General features: G+C 35.9%; 2 protein-coding genes across 5 annotated transcripts in view; one reads left to right on the plus strand and one right to left on the minus strand.

The window, feature by feature from the left end:
• The window catches only part of LOC111620891 (protein diaphanous-like), a 29,847-nt gene extending 17,384 nt beyond the window's left edge, over window positions 1–12,463 (plus strand). For 2 of the 3 annotated variants that reach the window (XM_023362905.1, XM_023362907.1), the window contains 3 exons: window positions 10,114–10,249; window positions 10,336–10,437; window positions 11,108–12,463. In XM_023362905.1, the coding sequence (XP_023218673.1) occupies window positions 10,114–10,249; window positions 10,336–10,437; window positions 11,108–11,214 (345 nt within the window). In that variant the 3' untranslated portion in view covers window positions 11,215–12,463. The other variant, XM_023362906.1, reaches the window with a different exon arrangement.
• Window positions 12,464–14,106: 1,643 nt separating this feature from the next.
• LOC111620894 lies at window positions 14,107–21,352 on the minus strand. Of its 2 annotated transcripts, none has more exons than XM_023362911.1 (7): window positions 21,089–21,352; window positions 17,552–17,606; window positions 17,397–17,485; window positions 16,484–16,579; window positions 16,352–16,414; window positions 15,040–15,123; window positions 14,107–14,958 (listed from the first exon to the last, which is right to left on the minus strand). In XM_023362911.1, exons 1-7 carry the CDS (start codon window positions 21,164–21,166, stop codon window positions 14,341–14,343), a joined length of 1,083 nt encoding a protein of 360 aa, XP_023218679.1. In that variant the 5' UTR covers window positions 21,167–21,352; the 3' UTR covers window positions 14,107–14,340. The 2 variants fall into 2 exon arrangements, with proteins under 2 accessions (XP_023218679.1, XP_023218678.1); XM_023362910.1 differs by having other exon boundaries at window positions 15,037–15,123.
• Between the last annotated feature and the right edge of the window lie 1,530 nt (window positions 21,353–22,882).

Consider the following 22,882-nt stretch of genomic DNA (forward strand, 5'->3'; position numbering starts at 1 on the left):
ATACAGTGTTGATTTCTAAAGAAAAATTAGTAAAAATACAATTTAAAGCACTAGTTATTCTGAAAAATGCATTTTACTTGGGTATTTTGATTAACTATGAACACAACTTTGTGTACATGTATACGGGGCAAACCATTTAAGTCGAGACACCGGAATAACCCTGAAACAAAACATCCAAGACAAAAATGTCATAAACAACAGTTATTTGATTGTAAAGGAGAAGGAAACTGCATTATTGATTTATTATCTTAGAGGTTAGTTAAAGGTCATTGGTTTTCTTTCCCCTTTACAACTGAACAACCGTTGTTTACATTTTTGTCTGGGGTGTTTTGTTTCTGGGATATTCCAGTGTCTCAACGGTTCATTCTGTATACAATACAGTGTATGCATGTCATATTGTCCTGATTAGGAAGAGGTGAAGTGAACTTATTATTTCTTTGGTTAAATTCTGTCTTAATATATACCCTCTCCTCTGTTATAGTATTGCATTTTTGTTATAAAGAAATCAGTATTTTAGTATATAGTAAACAGCACATTTTAATAAAGTTTATTATTTACATGCTGGTTTCTGTCTTAACCTCTTCTACAATTCTTTGCACTAACTTAAATGAGTTGTGGAGTTATGTATAACCTTGTGATGACAGAATCTAAATTTGTTGTAATTTTTTCGTAAAAAAAGGAAACAAAATTAGCAGTATTACAAATTGGTAAAAACTAGTTTTTTAGTTTTTACCAATTTGTATTACTGCTAAATTTGATACAAAATTGAATAAATACTTCACCAGACGAATGTCAAACAGCTGCACCTAACACCTGCGAGTGTGCAGCGACAATCCCACTCGTGGGTTTTGTTGCCGCATTTGCTTAAACAGTAATATATTTTTGCAGTTATAGAGTATATTATGTGTATTTTTTTTTTTTAACTCTAAATTAAATAATAAAGATGTAGGAGAATTTAAAATATTTCAAGTTAAAATTAATANGCACTTGATGCCGAGCCACGTGATAAAATTAATCCAAAGACTATCTTTTGGCATTAATTAGCTTTATTCATACAAAAATACTTTAGCATTATCAACGATGTGTAATTGTCTTCTGGCAGGAAATTAGAAATTAGAACAAGAAATTTGAACTTTAAAGAAAATGCATATTTTTGTCTAAAGGAAGTTAATCAATGCCAAAAGACGTCTTTACATTCATTTTATTGAATGTGTACTTTTTCTTGCATAAAATTTGAATTCATCAAGAAGAGCTTGGGAGGCAAGACGATGCAATTCTGAGATGTACTAAATTGATGTTGGTTAAATTACTTTTTAAATAGTTCTCTGCTGTCTGTTCAATATACTTGTACAACTCTATGCGGATGTTGTAATTGTATATATTGTATATCTCCAATTATTTTTACCAAGGCAAAGAAGTTAAGGTGTCATAACAAACATAATTTAAATTGAATCATTATAGGAGGTCTACCTGAAAAATTCCCAAATTTTTAAATTAACATGCCAACAGGTGCCATTGAGTGGACGACGATTATGTTGATTTTTAGTTGTAATAGAACACATATTTACGTAAAGCAAACAAGAACTGTTGTTGCTGTATAATTATGGAAATTTTACCAACTTTATGATCGTTAAAACATATTTGGTTATTATTTTAAATGTTTTGTTAGTAGGACTGCCAGATTTTGTGCGCCATTTAAATTGTTTTTTGTCTTGTACCATAATAATATTTAAGGGAATACAGTGGTGCCTCGAATAACGGACACTGCGAACAACGGACTTTCCGTTTGACAGTTACATGAGGCGAACAAGTGCAAATGATGTTTTCACTCTTTTGCCGTTGCCAATGACAATCTGCTATTTTTATAATATATTAGCGTTATTAGAATATATTATTAGTATATCTAAAGTACAGAGCTCCTGTTGGGATTCGGCTTGCTCCCTTGTTTATTACCTATATCACCTCAGTGCAGTGTATTTACATTTATTCAAGTGTTGTGCAAATCATGACTTCTAAAAAAACAAAGGTGATTTCAATTTTAATAAAGCAAGAAATCATCAGAAGGAGTGAAAGTTCACAAAAACTTTCTTGTCGAATGGGGAGAGGTTCAGGAGTTTACCAACACTCATTATCCAGAGCTGAGGCCAACAGGATCAATGATCTCTACCCCATCATTTCCAACAGGTGTTCAAGAAGAGAGAGAAACAGACCACCTTGGACATGTTTTTCAATAAACCAGCAGGCAAAAAACAAAGGATGGAACAAGAGGAGTTGAACCTGCAAGCTCCAGTAGCCTCTCCTGAATCTGACTCTGATTAAAAAACAATAAAAAGAGACCTGCTGTAATATGTAACAAGTCTTATATCTGTATGAATGTGTGAAGAAAGTGTTCCTCCACCTCCTCCTCACAACATCTGACTACCCGGCATAATTGGTGACTGCTCCATTTTCATTTTTTTATGGTACGGAACGAATTATATGTTTTAACATGTATTTCTATAGGAAAATGTGTTTCGTATAATGGACTTTTCACTTAATGGACATGCACCTGGAATACGTTACACGAGGCACCACTGTATAATCAAATGGGCCATTTTATTAGTTCATTATAATATGTTAAGAACTTTTGAGATGGTTTTCATTGTTAATTTTGAAATTTGTTTGTTTTTGATACGATCGTAGTTATTGTCTGGTAAATCCTCAATTTAACAACTTATTTGGAGTGATCTCTGTTATTTTGAGTTGTTCATTAGCTCAAATAGACAGTATTGGACAGCTGGAAAATTCTGCACTAGTGCCATTTCTGCCAGTTTTAGTTTTGTATGCATTTTCAGGAACATGTTATGTCCAAAAAAATTACGATAAATAAAAATTACTTATTCATGGCATTACAGATAATTTAAGTGATTTTAAAGTGTGTTTCATTATGGAAATTAATGAAGATATACCAACTTGGAAGCGTGAAATTTTTCCATTTAACTTGGCAGTCTATCGAATCAAAGACTTTTCAAGGATTTTATATTGCCATTACTATTATTATTAATTGATTTTTGTTGATATTTTTACAGAAATTTAAACCGAAATGAATTTTTTTTAAGTATTGTTTATTTTGTAGTGAAAATATAAATTATAAAATTGTAAATGCTCTTATTGTGAAGAGTTAAAAATGAATAACGTGGCTTCCGGTTTTTACCAAAAGTTAGTATATAGTTAGTCGGGGCCTCTTGCCCCTAATCTTTCCATGTTTGGTCTTAGCTTTTGTCTATCTAACTGTTCTTGAGATTAAGGAAAGACAGACAGCCATGTGGACAACAATGAAAATTTATAGGTCTACAATTTTTTTAAATTGCAGCCCAACCAGAAAATTTTTTGTGCATTTTAGTGAGCGCACTGTTTTCAATTTGTAGCTGTTTTCGTGCCAGTTATTTACATGTAGAGTCTCTATAATATTTACAATAAGCTTAAGTTGAGATGTTCTTTTGCACATTCCTGATTGTTGTATAACAATGGTAGTTTTCAATGCATGATTCTTGAATACTATTTATTATTTTAACAGATATTTTGGTGATTTGAAAGCTTTGTTATATAGAAATTCTACTGTACACTTATGTTAATAATTGTAATTTAAACACATTTAACATTATTCGATTAATTGTTAGTCATAAAAGTAATATTTTGTCTTGTTCTTTGTACATGTATATAATTTTTTGTTTTTTTTTTTTTTGAATTTCAGTTTCTCCCAATCAGCTGCAGACAAATCTCAACCACATTAAAAAGTCGATCAGGGAACTCGATACCGATTTGAAAAACTTCCGTCCGCAGAGTGAAAACGATAAATTTAGCGAAGTCATGACTGTATCCTTTATGCTAATGTTGTTGCTTAATGATCAATGTCAAATTCACTTCACTGCCTGCAAGCGATGGGGATAAATGCTTCAATCTTTCATTGCTTTTCCACGATGGCTAATTTTGTTGTATGTATGACTAAATGTCAATGAGTCTATCCTTAACAGACAAAATTATGACCTGGTGTTTGGTAAGTTGGTGCTTTTACGTTAACAGATTGATGTACACGGTGCTCAAAAGTTAATCGGCAAATATAAAAACTGGCATAATAAATAAATTTGCCAATTTTGTATATCAAATAAGTGATAGAGAAATGAAAATAAGGTATTTTATATAATAATCTGTATTAAGTTTTAAACCTGTAAATATAATTTACATTAACACAATAGTTCTGACTGGTTTAAAACAAAATAGCAGTTTTCTTGTGTACAGTAAAATTTACATTCTAAGAGGCTTATACCAAATATTTGAGCAGTGATTCAGAGAAATGAGATAGATAGCAATTGGGAGGATTGAGGTAAGTCAAAGTCTGAGTTAACTGAGTGGCTAAATGTTAATCATTCTATTGTAAACTATTTTTGGAGTTGTTTTCAAATGAGTCAAAGCCTCTCCAGAAGAATTTGAGGGCTGTATTGACAAGAAAGGATCATAACTTGCTCTTAAAGGCAAGATGTCAATGTAGAAGCTATTGTTGAGCTTTGTTACATCCACTCCCCCAGCAAACAGTGTTTAGAAAGCTTCTTCAAGTTACCTTTACACGAGTCAACTAGTCATTTGTGTCTTTTCTGTATCCTTCCAAAACAAAAAGCCAATAAGTTTGGTATCAAGACTATTGTGATTGGTCGAGATAATGTTTCCTTCGTTTTGGGAAGGATTTTAATAGATATCAGGCATCATTACTAGAACCCGAATTCCTGCATTTATCTATTTTTTGTAGCAAATTGGTAGCAAATTTTTTGTAAATTTGCTAAATTTACAAATTTTTTACAAATTTACAAATTTTTTGTAAATTTTTTGTAGCAAATTGGTAGCAAATTTTTTGTAAATTTGCTAAATTTACAAATTTTTTACAAATTTACAAATTTTTTGTAAATTTTTTGTAGCAAATTGGTAGCAAATTTTTTGTAGCAAATATTGCATCATGACTCGTTGCTGTCATGATGCAATATTAATAGACTACCAATCTTGCATTTGAATCAATATCTCAAAAGTAAAACTACTTTTTATGGATTGGCATTTCATCTGACATATCCTTCAAAATTTTATTTACAGCCGTATTTGCAGCTTGTTGAGTTTGTATTGCTGTCTGGAATAATTGCGAGCTTTATTGAGAGTATTTTATTGTTAAATTTGTGTGTGCCACTTGGATATAATTTGCATTAATGCAATACATTCTAATGCATTTAACATGTAAATTCTATTAAAATTTATTAAAGGATTATGCATTTCTTGTTTAGTAACTTGAGCATTGATGTACTGTACATTGAAGTTTTATTACATCCAAGTTTCATTTCAATAATGATAAATATCATTTTGTTAAGAACATCCAAAGACAAATTTGAAAGTTGTCAAGATTGTGTAATCTGATTTTATTGGTTGTGTAAATTTCAGAATAGTTTGTCCTTAGCGAGTCTCAGTCTTTTGTTTCCCAGGCATCAACACAGTATGAAGTCTTGCAAAATATGTTTAAGAAGATGGAAAAATTATACGAGGAACTGGCAGAATTCTTTGTGTTCGATACTAAGAAGTATTCACTGGATGATTTCTTTGGCGACATCAAAACTTTCAAAGATACTTTTCAGGTAATATAATTTGGTTGGACATACAATCTCTACGAAACTACTGGTATAAATCAATATAATTAACCTCAACTAGACGTAAATACCAATAAACAGAATAAAACATTTAAAACAGAATAAAACATTTGTTTTTGCTTTATTTCTTTTAATTTTATTGGTTTATTGGTATTTACATCTAGTTGAGGTTAATTACACTTTATTATACATTTTTCTATACTTGTTTTAATATTATTTTGTCTAAACAATTTTGAAATCATTTTATCAGAATTAACTTTTATAATAGATCTTTGAATGTATATTCTTCAATCTGATTTATTCAAGGTATTGTAATAAAGTACAATAGAGTGTCGTTTATTCAAAAGCCAATCAACTGAAAGCGTTCTAGTTGGACTGTGTCGTGCTGAATCGAATGTTTTAGATTAACTTCTAAAGTTTTTTTTTTTTTTGTTTTTATATTTTTCAATATATTTATTTTGTTTGTATAAAATAAAGAAATAATTTTTAACAATACAATAGCCACGATTATTATTTAAAAAAATTTACGTTAAGCTTGCGAAAATTGACAAAAATGCAACACGAAATGACAAGCAATGGAGAAAAATTTTGGTACATAATCGGTTATCCGAAAAATAAGTTATCCAGTCACCCCATATTAAACAACCCAGTCCCCAATTGATTTGGATAAACGACACTCTACTGTACACTTATATATACTGTAAGCAAATAAAACTGAAGTAGAACATAAAGTTTAAAGCAATACAGTATCTTCCGAAATGAATGCTACCATTTTAAATTACTGTAATTATGTTAATTATTATATTAGAAATATGCAACATATACAAATCAATAGAGTAACCATTTGAGTTTCTTCCGTCTGCACTCAAATATCTTGTCATTTACTTACTACCTCTAGTAAGTACCATGAATAAAAATGGTGACTCCACAACAGATGAGGTGTTTTGTGTTCTGCATTTCACAAAGTTCAATGAATCATTTGTCATTGTGCAATATGAGTAATCTACAGGAGCCATAGAATTATGGCTGCTGTGAGGAATGACAATGGATATACATAGCAAGCATAGGAAGAATTTGAGTATCAGTCAGATGTGTGCCGTTTGACACGAGGTACACATATTGAGAAATTATAATGTCAGATGTAAAAATTGAAAAGTTTTCCCATGTTTTAATGTACATCACAACATTCTTGGATAATAATTAACATAATTACAAATAATTTAAGATGGTAGAATTCTTTTTGGAAGACCCTGTATTACGAAAACATGCGTTCAATGCTATATCCTTATCTGATACATTGGGCATCAAAATTAGTTACACAACAAACAAAAGATATAGATTTGGTTTAGCATAAAAAAAATTTTCATTCTTTTTAACTTTGTTTATCATACAGTGTTGATTTCTAAAGAAAAATTAGTAAAAATACAATTTAAAGCACTAGTTATTCTGAAAAATGCATTTTACTTGGGTATTTTGATTAACTATGAACACAACTTTGTGTACATGTATACGGGGCAAACCATTTAAGTCGAGACACCGGAATAACCCTGAAACAAAACATCCAAGACAAAAATGTCATAAACAACAGTTATTTGATTGTAAAGGAGAAGGAAACTGCATTATTGATTTATTATCTTAGAGGTTAGTTAAAGGTCATTGGTTTTCTTTCCCCTTTACAACTGAACAACCGTTGTTTACATTTTTGTCTGGGGTGTTTTGTTTCTGGGATATTCCAGTGTCTCAACGGTTCATTCTGTATACAATACAGTGTATGCATGTCATATTGTCCTGATTAGGAAGAGGTGAAGTGAACTTATTATTTCTTTGGTTAAATTCTGTCTTAATATATACCCTCTCCTCTGTTATAGTATTGCATTTTTGTTATAAAGAAATCAGTATTTTAGTATATAGTAAACAGCACATTTTAATAAAGTTTATTATTTACATGCTGGTTTCTGTCTTAACCTCTTCTACAATTCTTTGCACTAACTTAAATGAGTTGTGGAGTTATGTATAACCTTGTGATGACAGAATCTAAATTTGTTGTAATTTTTTCGTAAAAAAAGGAAACAAAATTAGCAGTATTACAAATTGGTAAAAACTAGTTTTTTAGTTTTTACCAATTTGTATTACTGCTAAATTTGATACAAAATTGAATAAATACTCCACCAGACGAATGTCAAACAGCTGCACCTAACACCTGCGAGTGTGCAGCGACAATCCCACTCGTGGGTTTTGTTGCCGCATTTGCTTAAACAGTAATATATTTTTGCAGTTATAGAGTATATTATGTGTATTTTTTTTTTTAAACTCTAAATTAAATAATAAAGATGTAGGAGAATTTAAAATATTTCAAGTTAAAATTAATAAATAGAACAGACCATCTTCAATATTAACATAAATCTTTTATAACTGTGTAAGTATGCTGATTAGAGGGGGGAATTTACTCCCTTGTCAGGATTGCTCTAGGGCCCTTGTGTATGTGCATGGTGGTTCTGTAGAAAATGAAAGACAAGTGTTCTCACATAAAACTATTTATTTGGTTAAAGGTCATGCTTACATCCAAAAATTTGAGTCCAAATAATAGTATGGCGCCTTGGAGTCGGTTTCAGTTTGGGTTCTGTTGATTGATGCTTGAATGGGCAGCCCCGGGGTAGCAGTGAGATAGTCAGGAGTTTGAATTTGTTGTTTTGAGCAATGGAAGTTGTTGTGGGAGGAGGCAACGATGTTTTTCAGTGTTCGCACAAAGTCGAAGATGATGACACCTAAGATGACCAAGAGGGTTCTTCCACACATAGGGCTTTTTATACCTTTTTCCCCCCCCCCAGTATCTACTTTTCATTGATCAGACATCCCCTTCCTTGTTTCCCTATTGGTCTCTCATCTCCAGGTTGAATTCGAGACCAGTTTGGGTCATATGAAAGGTCTGCCCAGGATGGTTTATCCAACACTATCCATTTGACTCCATACATGACTTACTGATGACTAAGATACTTGTGCTCATATTGCATCTCATTGCTTACTTTTCCATGTTGCATTTTAAGCTTTAAACAATTTCCTTTTTCTTTTTTTTTCTTCAATCTTTGATTCCTCTCCTTTTCTCTATTTTATATGAGCGCAATGTCAAAGTCTGATGTCTCTGGTTCGACACTTATGTAACCTGTTTTTTCATTGTTTGTTAATTAATTAAATTATACCTTTCTTTTAAATACAAACTATTTCTGGGGCCTCACACCTGCAAACTTTGTTGTTTTGTATAGATAACTGTCAATTTTTTTTTAAATTTTGCTGAAAGGACTTTATGAGACAAAAATATCTTCATTTTTTAAATTGTTGGAGTTCTCTTTAATATTCTAATCTTGAAATCACTCAAAAAATTACTTTATTGGAGTTGAAGTACAGTACATAGTAGTAAAAATTGGTTTCTGATACTTTTAGGCCTCTTAAGTATGTCAAAATGACTTGCATTGTCACTTTGTATTGATAGAGAACACAATTTAGAAATAATTGAATGGCAAATAAATACAAAAGTTTTTATTTATAGTTTGGAAGCCTGACATTTTAGGTTAATTCTAAAGCAACATCAGAGAAGAAAAAAGACCTTCCCTTTTCTCCCAGATGTCATCTGTTTTGTCTGCCAGTGCCATCTCTACGTCGAAGATTGTTGCAGCTATTAATGAAGTGTATTTATTACTAAACAAACTTTCTAATTTGCCACATATTGATAATGGAGAGTGGTCAGGTTTAGATTGGACCTCCTTTCTTTAAGTAGCTCCTAACTTTGACTGTATTCTGATTTTTAAATATTTTTATGAGCTGCTTTTTTCTGACAGTATTTCTGGGGGTCCTCACTTTCCACTTGTAATATGTCTTGTCTTATCCCTCCAAATTATAAGTTGTCTAGCTCAAGGAGCTAGACAACTTATAACTTGTAATTACTTGCCAATATTGATTCTTTAAATGGGTCAAGCTTGCAAAATATGTGTAGTTGGCCGCTCCTGATTGTATAATGGATGCAGTTAGCTATCTGGAAGCTCTTAATGTAAACAGTGTGTTGTAAATCATTACCAAAATATTTTATTTCCAACTGTTTTCCTTACTGAAAAAGTAGAAATAATTTTGTAACCTTTTAAAAATGAGTGTATGTAAACTTATTTATCTTTGTTGCACTTTACCTTGACAGCTATAAGTACATTGGGTAGTGTTTCAGAGCATGTATTGACCAAATACCTGTAGAAACCAGTTTTGGTTTAATTTTTCGTACTGACCTACATATGAACCACCCAAATGAATACAAATAAAGTTCATTATGATTTCTGTTGATGGTTCTATTTAATGGGTTTCTGGGGATAAATAATTCTTATTAATCAGTTTATTACTTAATTACTCTTCAATTATTAAAATCTGGAAATGGAGTAATTGAATGTAAATAAATCTTGTCAATCAATTTTAGGAAGCCTACAAAGACAATGTGAAGATGCGTGAGGCCGAAGAAAAGATAAGACGGGCGAAAGAGGCAAAGGAGAAGGCCGAAAAGGAGAAGCAGGAAAGGCTGGCCAAGAAAAAGCAACTGGTCGACATCAGTTCGGGTATTGTTATCTCTTCAGTAGTTTTACTTTCAAATATGATGTGCCTCTTTAAGAGATGGGCTTAATAAATTTAATTGTAATTTTAGGAGAAGATCAAGAAGGTGTCATGGATAGTCTGTTGGAAGCTCTGAAGACGGGCTCTGCGTTTTCGCACAAGCCGAGGAAAAAGGCACCGCGTGCTGCGGGAGGTAAATAGTCTAAGAATGTGTAGTTGCATTTAAAGCATAGTGCTTGTGCATGTAAAATTATCTTAAAAATCTGTTTTTGTTCTTTCAGATTCTGATTAATTGTACAGTTATCTACAGTAGTGTCTTTAGCTTGCTTTCTCCTTCTGGTGGCTGTTTTTCTGCTTTTATTTCATTGCTTTCAATTCCGTTCCACACTTCATTTGCTTTATCTGATCAAAGTGTTATTCCAATTTGCATATTTTTATTTTTTCCATTTCTTTGCAATGGGACAATGCAGTTAAAATGAAATCTGGCATTGCAGTGTCTAGCCAGAATAGATGTTGACAAATCTTACACAGTAGAGGCGTTGGAAATACAAATATCTATGTCCTGGATGCAATGGGGTTTTCTTGTGCCACAGTTGGGATGGCTGATGATTAGGGATAGGGCTCAATATAACCACAAAAATTTGAGCCAATCCATACCCAAACCCAGTTTGCAGAGCTGCAGCCTTTATCACCTCTATGATGTATATTAAAAGCAATAACAATCACAAATTTGGATACATCAACTTTGTTTCGACTGCATTGTCCCATGGACTAAGTAGCATTATATAATATAAGTAATGTTACAGTTATTGTATTTTGTAATTATTACAATTTTAAAGTATTTTCTACACTGTATTTCTCAGCGGAACGAAGAGCCCAGCTGTCACGGAGCCGATCGAGGAGCAACATTCTTGCCAGGCACAGCAGTAGAGAAAACGTTCACGTCAACCTTGATGGAAGGGAAAGATAGATATTGCTTGATTAGGTAAAATCTGTAATTAATTGTAGAGTGAGAACCGGAAGCCAATTTCTCACTTTAGCAAGCACCATTCCTTACGAAAAGTTTTGTAAACAAACAACACTTTTCGGCATTTCTGTGATTTACAAAGTATAGTTTTTATATTTCTGGAATTAGATATATATATATAATGACACATATATATATTACGAAAGAACTATTTCCAGATCCATCATCGATGAGAATGTTTTAGTTCTCTAAAAAATTGAATCAACACGTCATTACTTCTAAATGTAAGCAACTTCCCGTAACCATTGTAACATCCGCATACAAATGTCAGATTGCATATTTAATATGTCAAAATTTCTGCGTGATAATTTGACTGCTGGTCAGTTGCACACGAGCATCTTCCTGGTTGCGAGGAAGAGTGGCTGCAAACGTGATGATGTATCGAGGAGTCGCCAACGTGCGACTATCAAGAGACCGACTGTCAGAGACAGTGAAGTTGTAAATATTAGGTTCAATATAATATTTTTGTAACGATCTCTAGATTTCTTATATATAATTAATATGCTTATTTTGTTTTAATATTATTATGCCAGACAATTATGTGCCAAGTTCATTAATGCAGTCACATCTCATTGTAAATAGTTGTATAATATATTTTGAAATATAATCTATAGATATATAAAGGCACCATATCAAAATTATATATTTTTGAAGGAAAAAAATCCATTCCATCCATTCATTATAATGTTCCAAATAACAAGACTGCCATCGTTCTATGCGAAGCAGGATCGACTTAAGAATTCTAAGAGACTGCAAACGTATTCGTCTTTGCAATGCGGAATCTATTTACGAGCTGCCATTTCCTCTGTACATTAAACTATGTAGTTTATTCTGTTGTGGGCATCATGCGGCAATAATTGCTCTTACAGAAAATTTTATATCCATGTAAAGTATTTTATACAAAGTTCTCAAAGCATCAAAGTTACTTATGTAATTAATTACATTAAATGCAATATTTTGCTACCGACAAATCTTTATCGATGTTAAGCGATCGCGTCCGTCTAAAGAAATTGTATCCGAATAGTTTATTTCGAAGGGCGACTTGACAATGCTACACGCGGTTAATTCGTTGCTTGTCGGAAAGATTTGTGCAGAAGTGTTAAGAAATCTAAATAAAATCTGAGTATATTGTAGTCTTCTGCTTTATTGTTTGGTAAGTTACATTATATGTAATAAATATTTAATTAAGAAAGATGTTTTGATGAGGTTATGATCATCATCAACATGGCAAGCAGAGGGTTCCGGGTTCAACCTTTTCTTGTTTAGGGTTTTTCAATCTTTTTTTTAAGTTTGCACATTAATACGGCAAATTAATCAGGACTGACTTTACCATGTGTGACACACTATACCCAATAATTTATTGAGTATTGGAGAACCTTGTGACATTTTGGGACATTGCAAAAACCGGGACAAAAACCTCCACTCCCATTGTTCAAATTGGATCTCAAGTTGGCTTCCGTAAGCATTATATTTACATATAATGTAATATAAGTTATTAAATAATATATAGTAGGAAGTTAATATTTACATGACCTTATGGGATTTTTTAGACTAAGTATTCTTAACTTTCTGTTTATTTGCACACCTCTACAACATTCACAGGAGTCACATTCATTGATTTCATACGAATTTGCAAGAATGTAAATCTATACAACGAGGAAAGTTAGAAATTATGGCTTCAATACTACCAAACTGATTAAAATCTGGTAGTGCTCTGTTTTATGTCTTTTTTACAAGAGCTCTGTGGATGATTAATATGAATTTATTAACTGTTGTCGGAGTTGTTGTAATATGTTTTGCCACACAAGTGTTCTTTTAAAGGTCCAGTAGGACACAATTATCTTTTTGAATCTCTAAAAGAATATTTGGGTGGCTAACAATTTGAAGCGACAGAGAAATTTAGGAAAAAGACCACAGCAACCTAGCAGCATGCAGTCTTGTATGGCGTTTTTTTTTAAAATGACGGAACGTTGGAACAGAATGTTCATAGGAATTTTGTTGAAAAATAAATTTTTGGTAAATATGAGTGTAAACTAATTACTAAAAAAACATTAAGAAAAGTTCTGATCTCCCTCTAGTATAAAATACTAGGTTTTTGTTTTCCATTTCTTTTTGGACGTGAACATACAGTTAAATAACTGAATATCAAAGAATCAAATCCCAACTTGAACATGCTGAAAGGCTGTTCATGGCTGTTTGGCACATATCTGAGAATAAGATCTTAATTGTGTTCAGTGTTAACTTTGCTTTGCCCGTAATACATTATACTATTTTCTCTTTAATGCACTCCTTTCCTCTGCATTAAAACTGCTACAGGAGGAATAATTGACCGGGTATTGTGTGCTAGTGTCCGAATTCTCACTATATAATGTGAACTTACATCATCATCAATCAATAATCCAAGAGCTCGAATAAATTTGTCATTATGAGTGTCAGAAGTCCACAAGATAAATGCAAAATTAATGTGTGTACCACAAGCAGGGAATTAACAAAAATATGGGTTTTATCCTCTTATCTCATCTTTGGTGTTATAAGTGGTATAAACAGAAAATCATGGTCCAGCCAAGTAATTTTGTTTCCTCATCATCCGTACAAGAAAGGCATCGGTTCCCAATGGGTACAAAGCCAAAGATTATTGATGATAAATTGCATCTGAATTCTTATGTACAAAGTAATTTTTTCTTGCTGAGGAATTAGGACGGAAACTCATCGGATTGCAAATGAGACGTGAACAACCATAGGTAACAACCTGACGCGCTCTTAGACAGATGCAATGCACAGAGTGGACGCTGCAACAGTAATTTCCTGCCCAAAATTATCAAGAATCAACAGTGGTAATCATGGAATAAAATATTTATTGAACTTTTTAGTGAATTAACGAACACGACTTAATGAGGCAATGACTTTTAAATAGCATTAGTTTGGCATCTCTGCTTATTCGAACATTGGGCAGTTGAAATGTCCGATTACGATATTTACAAAAGTTCCTCTCTGCGTTAAGAATCGAGTCTTGAATATGCAAATTTCACCCTCGTAAGGAGAATTTCCGCCATTTTTCCGTGGCAGGGATCAAAGCGCGATGTCACCGATGCTGTGATCCGGGCTTGAATCTTCATACAGCATCATGCTGCCTGGTCGTTCCAGGTATTGAAAAGGGCGTTCGTTAATTTTCTCCAGAACGTAATCGTCGATCAGCGTGGGCCCGTTCATTTCTTCCAGCGATCTGGACCTTCGGCCGATTCCTAACTTCTTGAATTTGGGCCTCTCCAGGCTCTGCGTGGAGAACGTCATGGGCGACGTCACACAGCGATCCTTTCCTGGTTCCAACGTCAGCGAATCCCTGCGGCTGACTCCTATGTCGGATTGCGTGTGATGTGACCGTCCCACGTATTCGTTGAAAGAGGAGGCATCGAATTCGCACTTGTCCGACCTCCAATAGGGATGCTGCGAAGGGGTGGTCCTCTGATCCGGACCAATCCCGCAGTTTCTATTGTAGTATTGCGTTTTGCTAGTGGAAGCGGAGGAGGGACCGCGCATCAGTTTACCCGATCCGTGCCCCGAACTCAGAAAGAAATTACCCGATTGGCTTCTGGATGGCCCGTACGAAAATGCTGTGTTGATGTGCCCGTTGGACATATCCCCGTTTTCTTTGCGGCTGGTCAGGTTCATCTCCGAAAGTGCCGAACCCTGAAATTGAGGAGGGATTTGGTTAGAAGGAGCCTCGACTGGCAGATTTTATGGTTCTTATAAAATATACGTCGTTACCACGTGCAGATTTTCTAGTCTCCTCATCACCGTCTTCTCCTCCTTCCATCTGCGATAGAGTTGCAACACGCAAACGATGCACAAAACCTAGAAAAAAATGGCGTAAAATCGAATATGTTGCATCTACCTAAGATCTGGCTCTCGTTTTAACGAATAAAGTGTTGCGGTATGTCCCTTATCTGTTCTAACTGTCATTTCCGCACTCCCGAATGATACAGCGCTGCCAAACAATTAAAACGAATATCCGTGAATCGAGTTAGCGTTTTGTAGTGCTTGGGCCCTATACAATAAAATAAGAGGCCTCTCTCATCGTCTTAAAAAATACGAAGCCCTAAACTGCAGCTTATTTAGCTTACGTGTGTCCGGCCTAACCCGGACGAGAGGGAGTACAGAAATCCTAGTACCTGCATATAACGGACACGTCATACATTAGAGAATGAAATTCTGTTATTTCACTTAATATAAAGGGCGTAATTTATGCCTTTACGATGGGAGGAAGGGCGGAAGGCCGTAACCTCCAGAGAGCAAGAACTTGTAACGAAGGACCTTGATGCCAACAAACATTTCCTAGCGGAAATAATATAGACAGAAATGTGACGTCGAGATCGGATTTTGATCTCGATCTGCCGATTTTTTTACGTTTCGCTCGAGCGATTCGAATTAAGTTCAACCCAGTTTCTTTCCCTTTCGAAATTTCATTCGGTATTCAATTCCGTGCATAAGAATGTAACGTTAAATTGCGCGTTTATTAGATAGTCGGATCAAAATTAATATCGTGAGGGGCCCCAGAATTCAAATAGTTTAGTTTTAACTGCGCCAATCGATCAGTGTGATCAGTTCTTACACATTTAACACGGGTATGCGCGCTCCATCTTTATGGATATAGTATGTACGCGCATGGATCGATCCTTACGGAGCCGTACCGAGTATGCATCGATCGATCCTCCTATCGTACCGGTTGATGCATACTTCAATAAATCAGAATCGAGTTAGAACGGTATCGATCAGATCGATCGATGCCACCCTGGTTTTATTTATCAGGCGAGGAATTCGAAACGAGATCCGCATTTAAATCTATCCAAACAATACGATTCGTCGAAAACAACAGATCAAATATCGACTTCCGCATAGGAATGGCGTTAAGTAAACAAAATTTCGTAAAAACGCTAAACAAAACACGTAACGAGTACCCCGATATCACGTTCTATTAAATCCCGCATAATACGCCGAGGCTTATTAGAACGTGAAACCGAAAAAAGGTCTAACAGCTCGCTTAATTAGTTATCTGGACGGGAGGAAAATACGTAATACTCACGTTTAAAAACGCTCTGCAGACGTAGAACGTTAATTCGAGAAGACCGTTCTTCTGTTCTAGTGTCTGAAAAGAGGAAAGACAACGGTGAGAAGAGAGAAGGCGGAAGGTAAAGAAGACGACCAAGGATATTACCCAGTGATAGACGCTCATGTAAACAACCAAGCCGCATTCGGGTAGGAAAAACAATGCCATGACAAACAACCATCCTAAGACGTATCTGGGTTTCTTCTGTAAAAACAATCGTGTGAAAAGTAAATACAGTAATAATAAACGGGTAAACGCTCTAACCGTATTATCTATTGATTTATTCACTTCTCATATTTATTTTATATTTATTCGTTCTTCTGTTTACCCATTTCGTCTTTATCCACTCCCGCGTTTACCCAGCTACGCTTACCCACTCCCGTGTGTATCCATTCCACGCTTACTCCCATGTATATCTATTTTGTGCTTACTTATTTCCACGTTTACCATTGCACGCTCACTCGCTCCTAATATTATCCATTCCGCCTTATCCACTGCCATGTTTATTATTGCGTGCTACTCATTCAATATTTAATCATTCCACGCTTACCCACGCTCTTCGTATTCAATCTCCACGAAACCCATTCTCGATTGATATAAACGAGCGGCCCACATTGGAAGGAGGAAAACAATACGAAAACAAAGCATTTGTGGCAAGAAGAAGATAAACGCGCTAACCGCATTATCAAATTTTTAATCGTCTCGTTAATTAGAATTAAAATCGTTCCGCCGTAACAAATGAAGGGGACGAACCGCTTCCTCCATTTTTCTTTTTGTTTGATTTATTTATTCTTTTTAATTGTTTCCTATCGGGAAAAATCGTCCGATCGAATGACCCAATTCGACAATTTAACACTGATCCGCGTTAATTACAATTACGCATCGTTCGCGTCTATAATTTATGCGCAATGCGGAGGATAAGCGAAGGTGTCCTTGAACTAAATACCAATAGACGGAAGACACCAGGGTGTGGGGAGGGGAGGGAAAGGCGTGTTCGTAATATAGAAACTTTCCAACTTACCAGAAACACTCCGACTAGTAGAAACAGCGATACCAGAAAGGTAAAAAAGTAACCGGCTGCCAGTACGTAAGCGGGTGCCGGAAGACTAACTGAAATTACATTTTAATTATGCAAATGACACACGAGACGTAAAGTCCTTCCGTTCTTCCACTTACCTTCTTGCTCTATGATCCACCATAGCTCCATAGCAAATGCGGCCATGTATATTACCTAAGGTTAAAAGAATAAATTTAGTGAAATTTATGTCGTGTCTTCGCGTCGCCCGCAAATTTGCACGCAATTTACATTTTTTACGCCAAAAACGGAAACTTTAACCGGGCGCGACGCGCGCGAACTCTACAATACGAACAATGGAACAAATTAAACACCGGCAAAAGAACGAGTTTAAAATGAAAAAATTCTATTATAAAAAGTGTAAAGAAGAAGATAGTTTACAATGCAATCTAATCGCACGTGGTCTGGTGTTTATCTGATTAGCGTTGCACGCACGACCGATCGTCACTCGTCGAAAGTTTAAACACAAAAAGAAATCTAGAACGAAAACATTAAAAAAAGACACTACATTACCCGACCAATCGTAAGGAGAAAGTTCAATCCGAGTACAAACGGAATGTGATTAAATAATCAGAGCGGACAGACAGACATACCGACAGTTGGCTCGGTTAAAGACGCCGAGACGCTTCTTTATCCGTTTTAGTTTTTATTTTTTCCCGTGTTGTAGAGGAGAAATCGAACGGAAAGGGGGTTTATAGTTACAAAAGTAGTGTATTTTATTACGTAGATAGCGCGTTTTGTGTAGACGGAACAATAAACAAACAATACTAGAAAACCAGTTCGACTTCTGCAAGCTCAACGAACTCGCCTTTCGGAAAACGTTAAAACGAAGGACACGTTCGTCTTTCTACACTTCTTCGGTTTGACGTCGACGTTTTCCCCTCTCGAAGGTTATTCGCGGGTGTCGAACGTCTCTCTTTTATAAACGTTTCCCCGCTTCTGATAATTGCTTCCCTCTCTCGTTAACGATAAACGTTTAAATTTTCAAATCGAAAACGTTGTTACGCACACTACGAAAGTGTTTATTTCGTTTTTTTCTGTCTGACAAACGCTAAAAACGTTCGACGATTTCTCCCGACGGAACGTTGGCAGAAAAGCATTTTTCGTACGAGACGTGTCCTTTTGTGAAAACGTTTTTTTCGGAAATATTTAATATATTTTCTCCGTCAACGTTTATCAGAAAGTTCTCGCAAACGTTTGCAGTCGAAATTATGCCGATTATGTCCCACACAAAGGGCAAAATTTAATTATTTTCGATTTCGTTCCGGTGCGATTCTCGCGTAAACAATACTTCGTTGCAACGATCTGTAAATGATTTACGGAAGAGGGACAATTAAAATGACGCGAAACAATAAAATTGAAGTGTTATAAGTGTTATTTTTATCGAAATTTCCCTTCATAAACACTCCGAACGTGGAAAAAAATGGAAACGGCACTCAGAACTTAACAGATTTTTTCCTCATAGCCGGCAAAAGAAGTCAACCTTGACATCCAGACCCACTAATCTCCTCCCCAAAGAGGGAAATTTCTACAATACTGAATGCAATTTACTTGTCGAAACAAGAAGAAATTTTCCCTCTCGATTCGTTCGAATTTTTTTAAAGAAAGGAATAAAAATACGAATTTGCATAAACGTCTCGTCAAATTCACGCCTGACTTAGTAACTTAGTGCTTGACCGACTCGACAAATACCGGAAGACGATACGTGGCGATTCATCTTCACGTCTTCCTAGACAGAAGAGAAGCATATCGAGTGAGGGGAAAAAAGTATTTTCTTTCCTTTATTCTGTGACGTATTCGTGTATAAATCTGATAAACAAAAAAAGAAAATGTGATTGTTTTCTAGAGGGTAACAACCCCCGGAGTATCGCTTCCTACCTCTTAAGATCCTATTGTTTTACGATAATAGAACACGAGACGTAAAAATGTAGGTTTACAATACATTACAATGATGTGTAGCGTATAGGCCCGTATGCATAGTTTACGCTATACGTGTGACTGTAACACTGTGCAGTATAGTGTATTTTATATATTACACTACACCGGGACTGCGCACTAGTATATACTTTATCACGGTGTGTGTTTGTAAAGTGTACTACACTACACGCCGTCTTATCCACTGAAAACCTCAAACTGTGTAGTATGTTACGATGTTTAAAATAGTGTTCGGAATAAAGTACATCCTATAATATTCTACCCGTATACTATGAAGTACAGATTGTACGATACTGTACCGTGCAGTGTAGCGCAGATATACCCGCGAACAACAGCCACCGACGAAAACAACTAATATGGCCGCTGTTCGGAGGTTATTTCGTACGTATTTCGAGAAGAAACGTGCCTGAAATAACGTACACAACGAAGAATTGTCTACACAATTCATCAAAAATGGCGCGCCAAGTATGCGAAATTTGAAATTTTGCAGAGAAATTTAAAGAGCATCGAAAAATTAAATATATTCACTCATTCAAATAGTTTAAAAATAAAGAAAAATGGCTAAATTTATTCGATTTGCTCGATGAACTACGAAGATATTCATCGTCCAACCGTAGATTTACGCCAAGTCCAAGAAAATATACGCCGAGTAGTCGTTTGCCAAGGTGGAAAAAATGGCTTCCGAATCGCTAAAACGAGTATCTGGCGCATTTTTTTCAACCAATAAAAGGCTAAAATTCGAGAGAAAAGTCGGCATATTTTGCGCGTTTATGCTAATTTGTATCATAAATTCGGCACTCGGAGCGCGCGCTAGTGTCCTTACGCTCGCGACACGCTGGAAAAATACGTTGGCAACTTGGTCACGCCAGCGTTTTCGCAAGGATCCTATTAACAAACCTCATTGGCAACGGGTCGAACTTGACTTTTCGTCTAAAATTTTCCACCCCTACAACCCGTAACGGGTCGTATATCGTAACCCGTACCAGGTACCGCATGCGCAGTTTTATCGGCAGTGTTGGTCACACGCGTGGTGTTAAGATACCACCCGGCCAGAGGTTTAAATTCGAAGAAATTCGCCATTCGCTTTTGGGCAACGTAAAATTTAAAAAAAATCCCATTCGATGTGCAGAAAACTGAAGATTTTCTGCACATCGAATGGGATGGCGCGTAATCTATTAGCCTTATCTCGCATAAAAAGCACTCGAATTTTATCAGAAAGTTATTTACGACCTGACATTCGTGAATGGTTCTTATAGTAGATGGACGCGCGAGGACATTCACCTTCCAGGTATTTCGCTGGCTTACGTCATACGCAATCTGTCTAATATTTCATATTCTGCCGCCAGTTAACGTTTAAACCACGCTCTCCATTATTCTAAATACGAGTAAGGCGTTACGCGTTTCGAAGGGACGTTTAAGGGGGAAGTCAGTTTTAGACGGGGAAGGGCAAAAAAATCGAACGTTACGGATACAAAACGTTCGCTTCCCATTCGAACGGGTGACTCTCGCACGCTCCACTCTCCGGAACGAGTTTTTCGCAGGATGTCACGTGATCGGGAGCACACGCCGTGCTGGAAAATGTCGGCAATCCCTGGCATGTCAGGGTAACGACGTGTCGACTCTCGCGCCCAGCCGACCCCTAAACTTAACCCCCGTTTGGATAAATTACGGCTAAGTTTTCTAGCGTAACACCTAAAACTTACCGTGGTGTAGACGGACGTGACGATCCCTCCGGCAGTGAGACCGCAACATTCTGCCAGTTTGTTCGAGTTAGTGGGCATGATGTAGGGCGCGCGAATGTTTCGAATGTCATTTCAATCGAGTGTCGAACTTCATCGATCTTCCATTAACGTTATTTCTCTCATTTTCTGGTCTTTTTAATCCTGCCAGGGTCGCGCGCTACCCCTCTCGATCTCGACGCCACTCGTCGGCTTCCCACCTGTTTCGCTTCTTAACTGTAGCGTGTGTGTGTGTGTGTGTGTGTCGTTCATTCGAGCATGCGCTCTATCGTCCCACTTCGCCTTCCCCCCTGATTTGACGATTTGTTTTCGAGGTAGAGCGACTTTTTTGTCGTTATACCCAGTCACCTGTATACGGCGCTGGCCGTCTTTTCGTCCCTAAATCCGCAATCTGTGGGGTGTTTATAACGCGCGGACCACCCGAAGGATTCTATATAAGGCATTCAAATGGAGGGGGAAATTCTGGCATGGCCCAATCGACTTCTATAATAATATCGCGAGTTATAAAAAATCGTCGCTGGCGATAAGAGCGTCGCGATGCACGAATGGAGTCACGCTCCTAGCACATCTTTCACGCGTTTAAATGGGGTGTTATCTACCGAAAGTCGTACGTGACCCGCGCGCCAGGTCACGATCGGAATTTTTTTTTCGAAATTTACCTAAAATTCTGCGATTTTAAGCGTAATCGCGGGCGTTAAGACTGGGAGGCCGGGCCGAATTAAGGCTTTAAATTAAGAATGCCGGAGTATAAATATGGGTTTCTTCCGTTTATAGAGGAGATAAATTTAGCGTGTGGGCCATTATTTAAGGAAGAATACGTGGGCAATTTCGTAGCTCGCCTGGTGACTCGGGAGGGAGGATAAAATATCCACCCGTGACGTTCTAAGCACCTCGAGCGGGCGACTCTTACCTATAAGTTAATCCGGATTAACTTATAAAAGGGAAGTGTTCTTCCCTCCCGGATAGAGGAAGAGGAGTTTGAAAGCGAAAGCCTCTAACGTATCGAATTCAAATCCACATTGGCACGTGCGTGTGGATAAATAGAAAGGAACGACGCGCGATGCGGAGACCATTCGCTTTCGTAAAACGATATTTAAAATATTTGGATAATTTTTCTCGGAAAAAGTAATAAAGTTTTATCTTTCGACCTTTGTCATACTAACGATAACGGGAAGGTCTACTAGATAATAACGAACCAAGACTGTCGCTCCTCGTTCGATATGGCGGCGAAAGCGCGGCCAACGAAACGTAAACTTCGTCTAAAAGACACCCCTTGTGATTTTCTAATGTTTAAAATACTACGCTTAATTGTAAAGTTATTCTACACTCGAGACGAAAAATTTTTCGTTTAATATACGATTAAATAACTTCGGGAATCGATGGACATTATATTAGCGCCGGCTATTCAAGATGGCGGCGGATGCGCGATAGATGAAACTTAATTCGAGTTTGTACTTTAGAATCGGAAAATTCTATATTTAATATAACTCGATCGAAGTTAAAATCGTGCATAAAATGACGTAAATATAATCACTTTCTGACGTTAACGCGGCAAATTATACGGGTAATAAGTTTCGTTTTTAATACTTTTATAGAAAGGTGAATACAATTTAACAGAAATAAATCTCCTCAGACAGAAACGTTATTTTAATTAACCTCGATTTCCTTGTCATGTATTAATAATTGAATTGTAGAGAGACAAACAACCGAACAAATGTAATTACTGTATTAAAAATTCGATCCGCTGGAGAGAAAGTT

The sequence above is a fragment of the Centruroides sculpturatus genome, unplaced genomic scaffold (genome assembly GCF_000671375.1).
Source record: "Centruroides sculpturatus isolate CEXI.00-Female unplaced genomic scaffold, Cexi_2.0 scaffold17, whole genome shotgun sequence".
Taxonomy (NCBI): Eukaryota; Metazoa; Arthropoda; class Arachnida; order Scorpiones; family Buthidae; genus Centruroides; species Centruroides sculpturatus.